Source organism: Lissotriton vulgaris, chromosome 1_1 (genome assembly GCF_964263255.1).
Source record: "Lissotriton vulgaris chromosome 1_1, aLisVul1.2, whole genome shotgun sequence".
NCBI lineage: Eukaryota > Metazoa > Chordata > Amphibia > Caudata > Salamandridae > Lissotriton > Lissotriton vulgaris.
The window spans coordinates 1,666,364,434-1,666,378,820 of NC_141685.1; the positions used below are offsets into that span (position 1 = coordinate 1,666,364,434).

Consider the following 14,387-nt stretch of genomic DNA (forward strand, 5'->3'; position numbering starts at 1 on the left):
CCGCTCCATAAGCGCTAGGAGGCCTCAGGGTAGCTGCGCGCTATGCAAATCCAATTTCATTCATTCATTCATCCAACCGAAGGGCCAGCCAGTCGCCCACTGACTCAGAGAAAGAATGGAGCAATCCTTTGCTTGACTTGTGCCCTATTCAGGCGTGTATGTCTGTGTTATAATCAACCAAACAAAGTAAGGGGCTACTGCAGACCGACCTGAAGGGGTAATGGGGAGGGAAAGGAGAGGAGACTTCAAGGAAACACCCAAACAAGAAACACAGCTTCTGTATGTGTCAACTGCCAAGAAATGCACCTAATGTATTCTTCACTTGCAGTGCAGGGAGACTTCAAGCAAAAATAAGTTAATTCTGATAAAGAAGTGCCCCTCACAAGGAGGGCTTGGCCAGAGGAATCCGTTTTTAAGAGTAAAGGAAGCACCATGAAACAATGACCCCTGCATCCTTCTGATAAGCATAACTGAAGGGGTAGTGCGACAGGTGGTGGGCAGCACTCAGCCGAGCTTAAGCTGAAACTAAAGCGTCGACTGTTTCTGAGAAACGTTTGCCAGCCCTCTGTGCGGCTGCAGGACTTTCCCAACCTGCTGAGAAGGAGAAATGGTGAGTTGGCACTAAATACTTAACAGCGGAATACGCAGCTTGGAGGGACTCTTTACACCAGGACAGACGATTAAGAGGAAAGAAAGATCTGCAGGGGGCAAGCAGTTGAAAAACTGTTTCATAAATGAGACAATAAATACGTCAGCTGCGTAATTGCAAAATAATATTTATTAAAAAATAATTAATATGGAACATCACCAAAAAGACACGATACCCATAACACTGTGCCTAATGCGCCACGCTGTACAAAAGAGGTCTGCCTCTGGCAAAATGCCCTTTGCCCACTTCGAGGTCAACATTTGAAGACAGTAGAGGCAAAACTGCCACACACCCTCCCCAAACCCACATTCCCGCCTTGTCCTATCCTTTGAACCATGCACACTGAGAATGTTCCTTTAAAGGATCATATTTACATGAAAAGGTTTTCACAAGGGCTTCCCAGACACGCCTCCAGGGATGCAAGTGGCTCTGGAGACCATCCACAAACCTGGTCATTGCTGGAGTAGGCAAGAACGGGCGAAGAGGTCACAAGTTTTTTTTATTTAGATTGAGTACTAGGAGACAGAGTCTAATCTCCAGCAACTCCGAGTAATCTCAGATTTCAAAATCTGTTTTATTTCAAGAAGGGCACATTGCCTGCCACTGACGGAATATCCGAAACACCTTCCTGGACTTTTCTGGAACAGTCTGAAATAGGAACCGAGAAAAAGAAGCAAATGATTGCGGGTCAGCGTAAATGAAAACATACAATAATTTCATTGATGACATCACAATATTTTATATACATACAAGAAATAATTTCATAATGCCCTTTCAACTGCTCCGTGATACGCCCCATGGATACTTTTTTTCTGCATTATTTGTTAATGCTTCTGCACCAGGGGGGCACCCCTCTTCACTTTTGATCGTTTTGAAGCTTTTCAATATCCAGGACACAGGGATGGGTCCAATTGGCCTCCAGAGTCAAACCCAGCCCTCCTCCATGCCCACCAAAGTCCTCCAGTCCGGTGACATTTAGCTGATTTTAACTGCTTAGCAGAAGACAATCCCTTGTTGCACAGGCCGCAGCATCCTTGGGGGTGGCGAGGACGTGTGTGCAGGGTCTGGCAGTTTATTTTGCATTGTTCTACCCTCCCCTCCTAACTCATGCTTCTTTTGCAGGCACTGAGGTGCACTCAATCAAAATTATTTCAGGTCATGGTTAAAATGATGGGGGGGGGGGGGGGGGGCACTAAAAGCTGAAGCCCTCCCCAAATGACTCATACCTGCTCAAATGACTAAAAATGTACAATCATTTGACTTTGGCAAGAGGAAAGGGTACAGACCATCGTAAACCTAGAGGTCCACAAGCCCTTCCCCAGAGTGGGTCACGTCGGTTCTCTGGATCTATTAACTGGGGAGAGCGATGGCCAGGTGCATGTATGAGTTGGTCCTCTGGGTGTTTACAACTAACAAAACTTGCTGCAGTAACAAACATGGCCCCTCAGAGTGCTGCCCAATGTAGGACGGTGGTGGAAAGTCAGTTATTCGAGGGGTCATTCACAACTGGACACAGAAACGGAAACCCTCAGAAAACTTCTCTCAGGAAATAGCTCATTCTAAGAACATGCATCTCTTCAAACACATTTGTACAGCTTTGAGTGTGCCGTAACTTGCTTAGCAGTGTGGTAAAAAGTCACAGCGATAGCATCCTGAAAGGGGCTCAAGACTTGAGGAACCACCACATTTAAACTGCTTGTGCAGGGAAGCACAGCCAGTTCCTGCATGCCTGCATTTCAGCCACTGAAGATACTGTTTCATCCTGCACTTTAAGCTAGCCGCAGAGTGAAAAGACCACAAAAACTCTCCCTTTATGAGTTTCCTCTCCTTATGTAGACATTCAAGCAACATATGTGGCTGCCTCCAGCCGTTCACAGATCTCACACTGCTCATCTGATGGCGCAGGGTAAAGGTGACCGGCCAGTCATTCCATTCCAACATCACTTGTTCCATCCTTTATGAGTGGAAGCGGGTATACTCACAAACTTGTATTGAGTAGGCATGAGGAGTGAGTGTAGGGTTAGAAGTCATTCCTACTGCACACAAACCATTACTACTTGGGGGCTACACAAGTTGATGCACTTGCAACTCCTCTAAAGGGGACGCTAGTTCAGAGGTAAACAGACACACAAGCACCATCATAGACACAAAGGCACCATCATGGACACAAAGGCACCATTCAAGAAACATACGGAAAAAGAGTCCATCAATGAAACAAAGGTAGAAAGATCAATATCAAAACTACCCAAATAAAATAAAAGAGGTAATGGATCGAACACAAGCACAGAAAAAGAGACCATCTTCTGATCAAGAAAAATAGATCATCAGAAAAAGCCGATAAAGAGATCGGCACAATAACCAAATCACAAATCAAGAGGCTGAGAGACACACTCGGGTAGAGAACAAAAATTAACATGCACCAAACAGAGACATAGACCATCCGTGAAACTGCAAAACCTACCATCAAAAAAAGGCAAACACTAACACAGAGAATATAAGGTAACACAGAGAATATAAGGGAAACAAACATAGAGGGTACATCGGAAAACCACAGGCAGAGAAAGTGTCCGTCTGGTAAACATAGGACCTGTTCAGAGAAAGAGATCGGGAAAAACAACCATTAAAAAATCTGAGAACTAGCCAAAAAATCTGAGAAATAGCTAAACACGAGAGACTCGGCATAGAAAATGAACACATGAGAGAAACAGACAGTCACTGGCACAAAGCCTCGGTCCAGCTCTGGGGGGGTGGGGGGGGGGGGGGGGTGGGGGCGCACAGAGGATTAGCAGGAGGCTGAGCGCGAGCGTGATCTGCCGGAGATTCAGCCTGTGGAAGGTGAAAGGGGATCTGAGGCCACGTGGTTCTGTAAGTAGTAATCTCAGTGAGCCGTGCGGCTGCAGCTATATATAACAACCCAGAGACCAAGGCTGTATTCGGAGTGTTTGACAGTGTAACTCATGCTGAACACAAAGTCGGGAAATCGGATTCTCACCGTCCTGTCGCTCTCCAAGGCGCCGTTGGCTTTGCCGACGGCCAGCAGCACCGCCAGCACCTCCCGCCAGCCCGGCTCGGCTTTCCTGGAGGGTTGCTGCTGGTCACCATTCCCAAACTCGCGTGTTTCCGCATCCTGGGGCACGTTCACCCACGGACACCAGTCTCGATGTTGAGAAAGAGGGTCAAAGCAGAGCCTGACAGACGTGTCCTGAGGAGCAGAAAGAGGGTGTTTGTTTTTAATAGGAAAAATCACGACAGCAAAGGAAATTATGCAAATCATGTGAGAGATGTTGGAGATTTACAGCAAAGGAAATTATGCAAATCATGTGAGAGATGTTGGAGATTTACAAACTAAGATAGGCCACTGAAAGCTCAAGAGGGTTGGTGCAAAGCCAGTCAGGTTAGACTAAGCGTGGCCTACCCTATCTAAACCAACACACCCTCACCTGTCCTGGTATCTCAAACGGCCCTAGACTCCAGTCTGTGCTTGCGGCGAAGAGTGCGGAGCGAGGGCAGTGAGATCCCCCCGCCCCGAAGATATAGCGCTGCCCCAGAACACCTTAGTTGGGATGGCTTCCACACCAAGGCCTTGTAGTGAGCGAGGCCTACTTCATACCAGGGCAGGCGCGCAACGTCCATAGGGCGCAAGTTTAACCTCCCAATGAGAAGAACTGTAAGGTAGCTCTCCTCAACCACAGAACCCGTGACCAACAACGGACCTGTTGTGACTCGCAGCTCGGAACCTCACTTTTCCAGTCTCCCCGACGTGTGGCAGTGGATTTAGAGGATCATCCCACTAACCACTGTAAGACCCCCATCCCTTATCTCTAGTCGTGACTCAGGATACCAATTTAAGAAAAAGCAGCAGGGATCACCAGATGGGCTCCATGGTGAACACCGGCCTAGGTCCAACAAGGAAGGAGTCTCTCTTAAAAGTAGACGTGGACAGGGACACTCAATCAAAGACTAACAGGAAGGGAACCAGGAATAAAGTCAAGCAGCCCCCAGGAAATATGGGGGCCCAAAAGGGAAGGAGTAACAGGGATGGATTACTATAAACCCCCTACCATCCCACTAGTTGTTGAAAAGACAGCAGTTTCTGAAGGATGATCTTAAACGTCACCTGCTAACTCCTTGGGCAAATGTAGTATACAGAGGCCTCAGAGAAGGGTGTGGGGACAATATGGTTTGCTTTGGGGATAAGACTGTTGTATCGATAAGATGTAGTTACTGATTACATTCTATCCCTTCAGGATTTCTATAAATACCATCCTGAGAAGGACTTAATTTGGGCCTCAATAAGAAACAAGCTTCTCTTGCAAGACTGGAACCCGAGAAGAGGAAAAGAGAGACTTAAGAAGGGGTATGATGTAAAGCTACATGACTGAGTAACTTCATTACAATGAATCGAGTTACACCTACTTAATAACTTCAGTGTTTCCTCAGCAGTCAGAAGTTCACATCCTGATAGTCTGCAAGATAGCTTAATGAGTTTACCGACATTCTGCAGTGAATTGTTACAAAAGCGTGTAACAGATTACATTTTCGGCATGACTGCCTGAACCTTATAGATTAATGAAGGTGTTAAAATAAAGCCAGGCAGGTCTTATGGCTTTTGTGTATGTACACATTTTTACAGGGCAGATTTTAAGCCTGCATTTGATGTTGCCTTTTCTACTTGCATGATTATTTCATCCCTTTTTTCAGGATTCTTCCAGGAAACGCTGCATTGGTTTACATGGTCCTTCTGAAGGCATCTAGTCATTTGTGGTATTTATCTTGAGGAGGACCTGTAGAGGCTGGTGCTTTTCCTCCTTTTCTAGGTTTAGATACAATAAGCAAACCGCACTATAAACAGATAAATTATTTGGAGGAGATGGTTTAGATGGCGAAGTGTCCATCTCCACCTGGGAGAAGTCTGCAGCAAAGTTCAGCCATAGGTCTTCAGTTTCTCTTCTTGAACAAGATGTTGAAAGTCTCCCTTAAAATGTAGGTGTTCCTCTTCCTGTGCCTGCTGTGGTTCAAATGATGCAGGTTGAGAATACTTCTCTCTCCTGTACTGTTTCCTCTCCAATATACCGCACTCTAATCTACCCCAATCTACCCACTCCACTCCATTATAACCCACCCTACTCGCTTCTACCCCACTCCAGTCTACCTCACCTCAGTAAACACTACCCCAATTCATCCCACCCCACTCCACCTCAACCATCCCACTAACTTCTAACCATACTGAAAAGCCTACGTTTCGAGGAATTGCTTCCTCTTTTAGGCGTTGATAGCTACGACATTGGGTGCAGAGCCACTCTTACTTTTATGAGGTAGGGATGTGCCTTTACCTTTAGATCTTGCTTGATCATGATTGCCCTTATTGATCTAACCAGAGCCTGAATGTTCATCCACCCTGGTGTCCAATTATTACAACACAAAGGGCTTCTTTTTCCTTTTGCTTCCCCTCGAGTGCAGAGCGTTTTTCTTTCAGCGCAGATTAAGCTTTCTACCCCTGACTTCAAGAATCCCACAAGTGCCCAGAGGTTTTCCTTCGGAGGCATTGTAGGATTGGGCTTTTTCGGTGTCAAGATATTCTTTTTTGTCACAGACTTGGTGTTTTGACTTGTTACTGGTGCCGAATCTTTCCGAATGACTAACTGCCCTCCATGAGCTTCTTCAGTTTCTCCTATCATATTGGAGTTGTCTCTGGAGAAGAAACCAGAACCTTGAGGGAAACATCTTAGGCTTGTGCTATAACAATGTGACCACATTTATTACAGCCTTGTAGTCAAGTTCTTTGGTTGGAAGGCACTCTCAACCCCTGTGGTCGAAGTTTTCCAAGAAAAACATGTCTACTTTGGGTCTTGATTGGGATTGTGGTGAAATTCTGAAGTTGATGTTCACTCGTGGATGAACTCCGGTCCATTGTGACAGCACTGTTGATTATCGAGGACTTCTTTCAGCATCCTTGAACTCTTGAATTTCTTCTGCTCATGGTTCCTCAACCATGCTTTTTCTTTCTTCTGCCTTTTAACTGTTTTCCAAACACTGAGCCTCTATTCGGTTTCCTAATCCAAAGGTAAAAAATGGGGTCTACATACTAGGTCATTGCGAGCTTATACTCAACATCATAGTGAAGTAATTTCAACTCCACCTATGGTCGACGCCCATAAAAAAGACGTTTTATCTTTATAAACAGTGTCTGTGCCCAAGCACTAGATGTTGGAATAATAGGCAACAGGTATTTCTAAAGAGACTCACACTGTAAAGTTGCGGTCATTCAGAATTATTTTATACAATCCGAAAGAAGTAGTTCTGAAAGGTTTAATAGTGTGAAATTTGAGTGGCCATTTAGAATGTAGCTATGTTTCTTTAGGATGAGGGCTAAAGAGGTTGTGTAGGTTGATGCTTACTCAAGTGGCTTTGTATAGTGAGGACTTTGCGTTCTCATAGGATTTGGCTACATTGGATTTAACAGAAGTGCACTAACTTTGTGAAATGGGCTGGGGTGGTTGTCTGTGACAGAGCTGTTATATAAGCCGGTAAGGTGAAGGTTAAATGGCTTTTGGCATACAAGAACCTGAGCTACTATTTTGTAGGATGAAGGCTGGAGAGTTTTTAGAAAAAGAACTAGAGTGGATTTGTAGGCAGGCATGCTATTGCAGTCTCGTAGAAAGGAGAACAAAAGTAGTTTTGTTAGAACAGTGGATAAGAGTGGATTTGTATCTAGAAGGACAGTATAGGAATGAGGGCTGGAATGTTTTTTTAAGAGGTATTGTAAGGTTTTATACTTTAAATCCAAGTCAAACATAACTGTATTCCAACTACCAGAGGACACCTGATGCATCTTGCACCTAATAGTTGAGGTGAAGCCTCCTAAGCAGGAGGACTCAGTCAGTCAACTGAAGATGGGAATGACCAGCATCACCTTATCCTCTAGATTAAAGCAGCAGATAGCCACACATTGATGGTAGAGACAACTGGCAAGCCACTGCTATTTACTGCTCAGCATCTCTTGCTTGCCACGGTAAGCACCTAGTCTTTAAAATTAGATTTGTTAGCTTTAATTGTTTTTGAAGACACATGCTAGTACAGCATTACGTGTGATACTCTGTGGAACGTGTGTGAAAGTGCAGTGTATTAATGCAATACGTACGGAACTGCTCGAGGAGACCAATCGAGGTCGTTTGGCTCTGCGGTGAGGACTGGCTGGAACTTCCGAAGCCAGGCAGGTGCTGTCGCCATGCCCCATGCTCCGAGTGACTGGACGGGACCTCACGGCATCTGAATCGCCCCTCTCCGTGGAGCTGGATCCATCCCAGCTGCGCATGCGCATGATTGATGGCGATATGATGGGTGACACACTCTTGTCAGGCTATTGATGGGGTTACAGAGCAAAGCATAAATACAATTAAGGTAAGTGGGAGTGACAAGATCAAGCCAGAGGCACACCACATACTCCGAAGCTACACAAGGGTTGTACCTACAACGTAAAAAAAAACATTTAAAAATGTCAAACCTAAAAAGGACTCAAGGTTTTAATTTAGCTGTATATGCAAGTAACATTATTACCATAAAGGAACATACAAGGCTAGATTATTCTACCTGCAATGATTTTTAACATTTCCCACAATTCTGCCTTCTTGCAATGTACCCTTTTATAAATTCCCCTAGTGCCAATTTTTCCCATATCACTTTGGGATTTTATTTTGCCATAGGCTTCATCACCATGACCAGAGCGGTTAAACTCGAAGCTGGGGAATGGGTTTGAGTCTCGGCAACAACGCTCAACATCCTGTGATTCTGGGAAATTACTTAATCTCCCCGTGCCTAACACTAATGAATGTCATCTGTAACGAAACTGGTGCCCATGTAAAGCGCTCTGATACCCGAAGTCTCAGGTCTAGTTCGCGCTATATGAAACTCTAAAAAAATAAATAAGTATCTCAAACCCTCAGAAAATAATAAATAATAGACTGAAATAGAAGTAAAATACAACTTCGATAAAGGCATACCATAATAGGAAAGACCCTTTTAATACTAAACAAAACACAATTACAAAGCATGCTTCACAATACTGAAGAGGTTACAAACATTTATTGATAAAATGATTTGTATTACGCATGTTAGAAAAAGGATAAAGAAATAGGTAGCAGAAAGAAATTGAGGAAATTCAAAAAAGAAAACTGTGCAATGTACAAAGGCCTTGGCGAATGCAGTAATTTTAAGGGAAAGATTCTTGGCGCGGCATTAAAGAAGACCTGTACATTGTTGGATGGTATGTTGTGGGCATGGTAAACTAACCCCCCCCCCCTAGATGATGAAAGAGAATAAATATAAATGGAAAGTTCACAATGTTAACCATGTCCACAGTTTCGGAAGTACAACCCTCATTTTATTAAGCCAACATAGCATCCTTAACCTAAGTGTCGAGACTAAATGGCAAACTATAGAGTGCAGCATTTTAATGCTCCAAGCAAGAAACACGTCTCTATTTCATTAGTAGGATGGATAAAATGTGGCCAGATAACATCTCATTTACTGTGCAGTACCCGACACGAAGCAAACCGAATGACATGACAAATGCAGTGAATACCCAAGTACATATCAATGACCTAGACAAGCTGCTTTTTACCTGTGTGACCACGACATCTACTTATGGGTTTACAAAATTAAATAATTGCAGCTTAATAAAGAATGTATAGTTTAAAAAGTTTGATAGATCAAAATTTCAACACACTCTGTGAAGGTGAATTAATTTGAAAAAATACATTTCTGGGAGTACCACAAGTACAGCAAAATGAGGGGATTTAGGGTAGCGACCAGAACTGCAGACTCTGGAGCTAGGGACCCAGGTTTGAGTATGGGAATCAACCGATTCCCATCCTGTGATTCTGGGCAAATGACTTAATCTCCCTGTAGAAAGTGCATGGATACGCTCATGGGTGATAAGCCGCTTTATATAAATCTACAAATTTAAATATAGAATGGAAGAATAGTGGCCTTAACCGAAGTCCTGGTACGAGCCAACAAAAAGATGGTGTGCATTAGGAGTAAAAAAAGACAATGTGGTATGCTAGCGTCTACATTATAGCTTCATCTTTTAGAAATAAGAACACATTTTCAAAAGCTCCATACAACTATTAAAATGAGAATTTCTATATTTTATGGTCTGTGAATTTATTAAAATATTTCATTTTTTGAATGTTGGTTTGAAGTATTTTTTATATATCTTTGTGTATTGTTTTAAGGTTCAAATCATAAAAATTGCTTTGGCCGGGCGGGGTCCCAGACTTCCAGTAGTGATTCAGTGGGAGGCTACAGAAATCAAGAAGTTTCTGCACCGCTGACCTAGACATTGAAGAGTCTACAATGGGAGCTCCAAACAGAGGCAGAAACTCATTCATAGGTAGGACACTTCAGAAGGTGAGAATGCCAGAAACATTCAAGCTGACTCATTCTGGATACACAGAGTATTATTATTGTTACTGATATTAATAATATTTTGTACCTATAAGATTTCAAACAGGAAGTTTGTACATTGAACACAGAAGAGGTGAATACATCAATTTGGGTGGTAGTTAACTGACCAGCTGTGGATTATTTATGCGGTTGCGTGAATAACAATAGTGAAGGATGTACGACGCTTGCATTTTGCAACACTGCGTCGCTTTGAGACTTTGCAATGTACACTAGTGTCTCAGACACTGTTTACAATTCCCAATGGTGTCATAAATTGCATGCCTCATCAATATTCATGAGGCAAGCGCAATTTGCGACCCCATTGAGAATGACTAACACTCACAGGGATGGAGGCCTGCTGGGGTCCGTAGACCACCTTTTCAGTTTAATTTTTTAAGGGCAGGCCGGGGTCCCTGGGACCACTGCCTGCCCGCAAATATTTTTTTCGTCCCAGTCACAAAGGGAAAGGGGTCCCCTGGGGACCCCTTCCCGTTTGCGAATGGTTTACCACCTACTTGAAGTAGGTAATAAACTGCGAGTGTTTTATGACGCAAATGCAGTTGCAAAACAATGGTGCATATCATTTGGACTCGCTATTATGAAGGGACGCCCTTGGCAAGAACCTTCCTAATAGCAAGTCGCAAACGCTATTTTGCGATTCAGTGACTCGCAAAATAGCGTTGGTACATACCACCACAGTTTTTTTGCGGTCGCAAAAGCGTTGAATACTCTTTTGCAAACGCAAAAAACTGTTGTACATCTGGCCCGCAGTCAACACTGTAATAGCGCACACAGGCAAGGCTATACATATGTACCATGATGAAAGAGTAATGGCCAGTGTAATGTCTTTTCCCATCTGGAAACATCCGTCGATATAGTCTGCAATTTTTTAACAAATTAAATTAGTGATGAACGAGAATTATGTAAAATAACCACCAGAAACAGGCATGAAATGATCTTTTCTAAGTAGTTTGCTAAGGCAATACACTAACGTACAGGGCTAAGGCTTTACAAAAAAGTGGCCGACGTTCCTGGAGCTCTTTTGGACGAGACGTATATATTTTTTTACAGCATTTAGTAAATTGCGCCTGACCTAATGAGCCTTGCACAGTGGTTCATAATATACCACCAATAGTAGTTTAAAAGTAGAGTGTCATTAAATCACAGTACCACAGCGTAAAAGAGAAAGAAAGGAAACCAAGAAGAATCAGCCATCGGAAAGCAAGTGTGAAAAGATGGGTTCCCAGTGATTATCAGAATCTGAGTAGAGTGGGAATGGATTCCTCGTTGTGGCGGCACACATTTCCTGCACCCAGAGCTTCCAGTCTGTTTGTACAGGCTGTGGCTTGGGGGACATCTTATCGAAATTCTACTTAGTGACTCGCAGTTGTTTCAAGTTCCTTTTGTGCAGAATGGCAAGCAAGCAATGAAGTAGCTCGCTTTTAGCTAGTGTCTTAGTTCACAATTACGGTAATGTGTGTGGTATGGATGAATTAGGAAGAATGATTTTAAACCAAAGTCACACTTGATAACTGGTTCATTTACAAACGTGATTGCTCCTTAGAGATTAAAAAAACTCCGCCCTCTTTGGTTTCCTGGACAGTGCACAATACTGCACACTGGATGGACCTTGCCAAAGATTGTCTATTCTTATCAGGGGGCGTCAGAGAGGATTGTGGGATGAGTTAAAAATTATAAGTAATGTACATTTAATTCCTGGCCAATGGTGTATGACATTTTACCTAGAAGACATCTTCTCAGGGGAAATGTGTCCAGACATGTTGCTTTCTTTCATTAGCATTCAGATGCAATTCAGAGGGTGATGTGAATTTCTTCTGCAAAAACTCTGCATGATTTTTAGGCTCAAGGCTCATGAAATTAAGAAAATAGAAGCTTCCTAATAACTACCAGAGGACTGGGGTACTTATCAGGGGTATCAAAGCAGCAGCCATAGTAGTATCTACTTTAGAATCTTGCAGTAGTGGCTAAGACGTGGTTGTACTAGCAAAACACACAAGATGATGGACGGAATGCTGCACAATGGCAAAACATTCACCCCCAGTCACAGATCTGGGTTTAATCCATCGTTATTTTGCTCACCAAGCCACCCCAGTTCAGATATGGCCATATGCAAATCAGTCTTGACCCTGTGCCTCATGGGAACAGTCTAGCCCGAACTGCCTAGCCATGTCTTTCCTTGACCGGAATCAAGCATCCTAGGACTGGTTTCTGACTATCAGCCGTCTTCAGCCAGGATAGCTTGACTCCAGTGGCTCAGTGAGCACGGGACCCACGTCTGGGCATACCCTTCCCACACAGGTTGAACAGCAAAACACACAAGAAGATGGATGGAATGTTGCACAATGGCAACACATTTGCATCTGGCTGGGTTCAAACTGGAATGGCATGGTGAGCAAAAAAACGATGGATTTAGGCCCAGATCTCTGTACTGGGGTGAATGTATGACATTGTTCTGCAAGCATTCTGTCCATCAACTGTTATTTTCACATTGGTCCTCTGCTCTCCATGCCACTGAAATCAAGCTATCCTGGCTGAAAGCCCGAAACCGGTCCTAGGATGCTTGTTTCCAGTCCAGGGAGGACCTGGCTTGGCAGTTCGGGCTGGACTGTTTCCATGGGGCACAGGGTCAAGACTGATTTGCATATGGGTGGGTTCAAACTGGAATGGCATGGTGAGCAAAGAAACGATGGATTTAGGCCCAGATCTCTGTACTGTGGTGTATGTATGACATTGTTCTGCATTCTGTCCATCAACTGTTTTTGCATTTGTCACCCCGAGTGGGACGAGTATGCTCAGACGCGAGTCCCGTGCTCTCCATGCCACTGGAGTCAAGATATCCTGGCTGATGAGGGCTGAAAACCCAAAACCGGTGCTAGGATGCTGGTTTCCAGTCCAGGGAGGACCTGGCTTGGCAGTTCGGGCTGGACTGTTCCCATGGAGCACAGGGTCAAGACATATTTGCATATGGCTGGGTTCAAACTGGAATGGCATGGTGAGCAAAAAAACGATGGATTTAGGCCCAGATCTCTGTACTGGGGTGAATGTATGACGTTGTTCTGCATTCTGTCCATTACCTGTTGTTTCTGTGTTGTAATAGCAAAGCAGATTTGCTCCAATTATTTAAAAATGTGCTGGGGCTTTTTTGGGTGCATCTAGGTAAAGAGCAAAACGAGGTGCAGGAACACCAAAGAATCTGGTCTCTTACTCACTATGGGTGGGCAGGAGCTACCTTTGCCCTAGCATCTGTCCATATGTCTCAGCCCCGGTAGCCATAATGTATGCACAAATCATCGTCAGCCACTAATCATGTGTTATTAGTAGACACCAGCTGCACGTACTTTGCCCGTTTTATGTTGCTCAGAGATCAGTCAATGCATTTTGCAGAGGCGCAAGAACTTGTGTAACAGGACAGGTCATGGTCCTATAAAACCAGCAGCATTCCAGAAATGTAGATGGCCTTTCTGGAACACAACTGCGCTGCAGGTCATCCTTAAAAGGGAGGAGCAGAGAATTAACACTGAAGACGACTCACTTGGTGCTGGGCTGCAATCCCCAATTACTCTAATGTGCAGTAGGTCAACTATTATTTCAACCTTTTTGTATACCTGTGCTTTCAGAGGTTCCTGACTTAACAGATCTCTGCACAACTGTGGCGAGTACTGCATGATTTTTCAGCCAAGGCACTGGATATCAGCAAACTTGAATTGGAGGATGAAAACTTTTGTTTGAGTCTGTGCTTGTCAGATTAGCCAGATAAACGAATTCTATTTTTTCTGGTTTCACTCACTAAAGTTAAAGCTTGAAATATCTTGCATCAAGAAAAGGCTCTAGGCTGGACAGACACTTTATGATCAGGACCTAAGCAATCTGTGACCATCCCTGCAGGTGTGTGAGAATCTAGAGCATAGGAAGGTAACCTGAAATGTCAGGCCAGCGAAATACAATAAAATCAAGATTTAGCAGTAACTGCGGTCACCAAAAAAAAGGGAGACTGAATTTACTGCTAATCGAGATTCTGAAACGTGATTCTCACAGAAACATTGTTAGCAACTGAAAAAAATAAATCAGAACCTCCAATGATCATATCAGCAGTAAAATATAAAACTCGTGAAGTTAAGGAAAAAACATTCTCGAGCCCGATAGTCCTATTCTTTAGCTGTTCATACTGTGCCTCATCATTATGGATCATCTCAACCTATAGCTATCCGTTGCTATATTCCTACAGGTCCAGAGTGATTATAGATATAGTCAAATAGTTTTAAAGCACATT

General features: G+C 43.7%; 1 protein-coding gene across 1 annotated transcript in view; it reads right to left on the reverse strand.

Annotated features, from left to right (window-relative positions):
* Positions 1-756: 756 nt before the first annotated feature.
* ZC3HC1 (zinc finger C3HC-type containing 1) overlaps positions 757-14,387 on the reverse strand; it is a 133,008-nt gene continuing 119,377 nt past the window's right edge. Inside the window, exons 8-10 of the mRNA XM_086918902.1 lie at positions 7,791-8,009; positions 3,642-3,851; positions 757-1,297 (exon numbers count right to left, since the gene is read on the reverse strand). Coding sequence (XP_086775028.1) covers positions 1,229-1,297; positions 3,642-3,851; positions 7,791-8,009 — 498 coding nt within the window. The 3' untranslated portion in view covers positions 757-1,228. The remainder of the gene's footprint in view (positions 1,298-3,641; positions 3,852-7,790; positions 8,010-14,387) is intronic.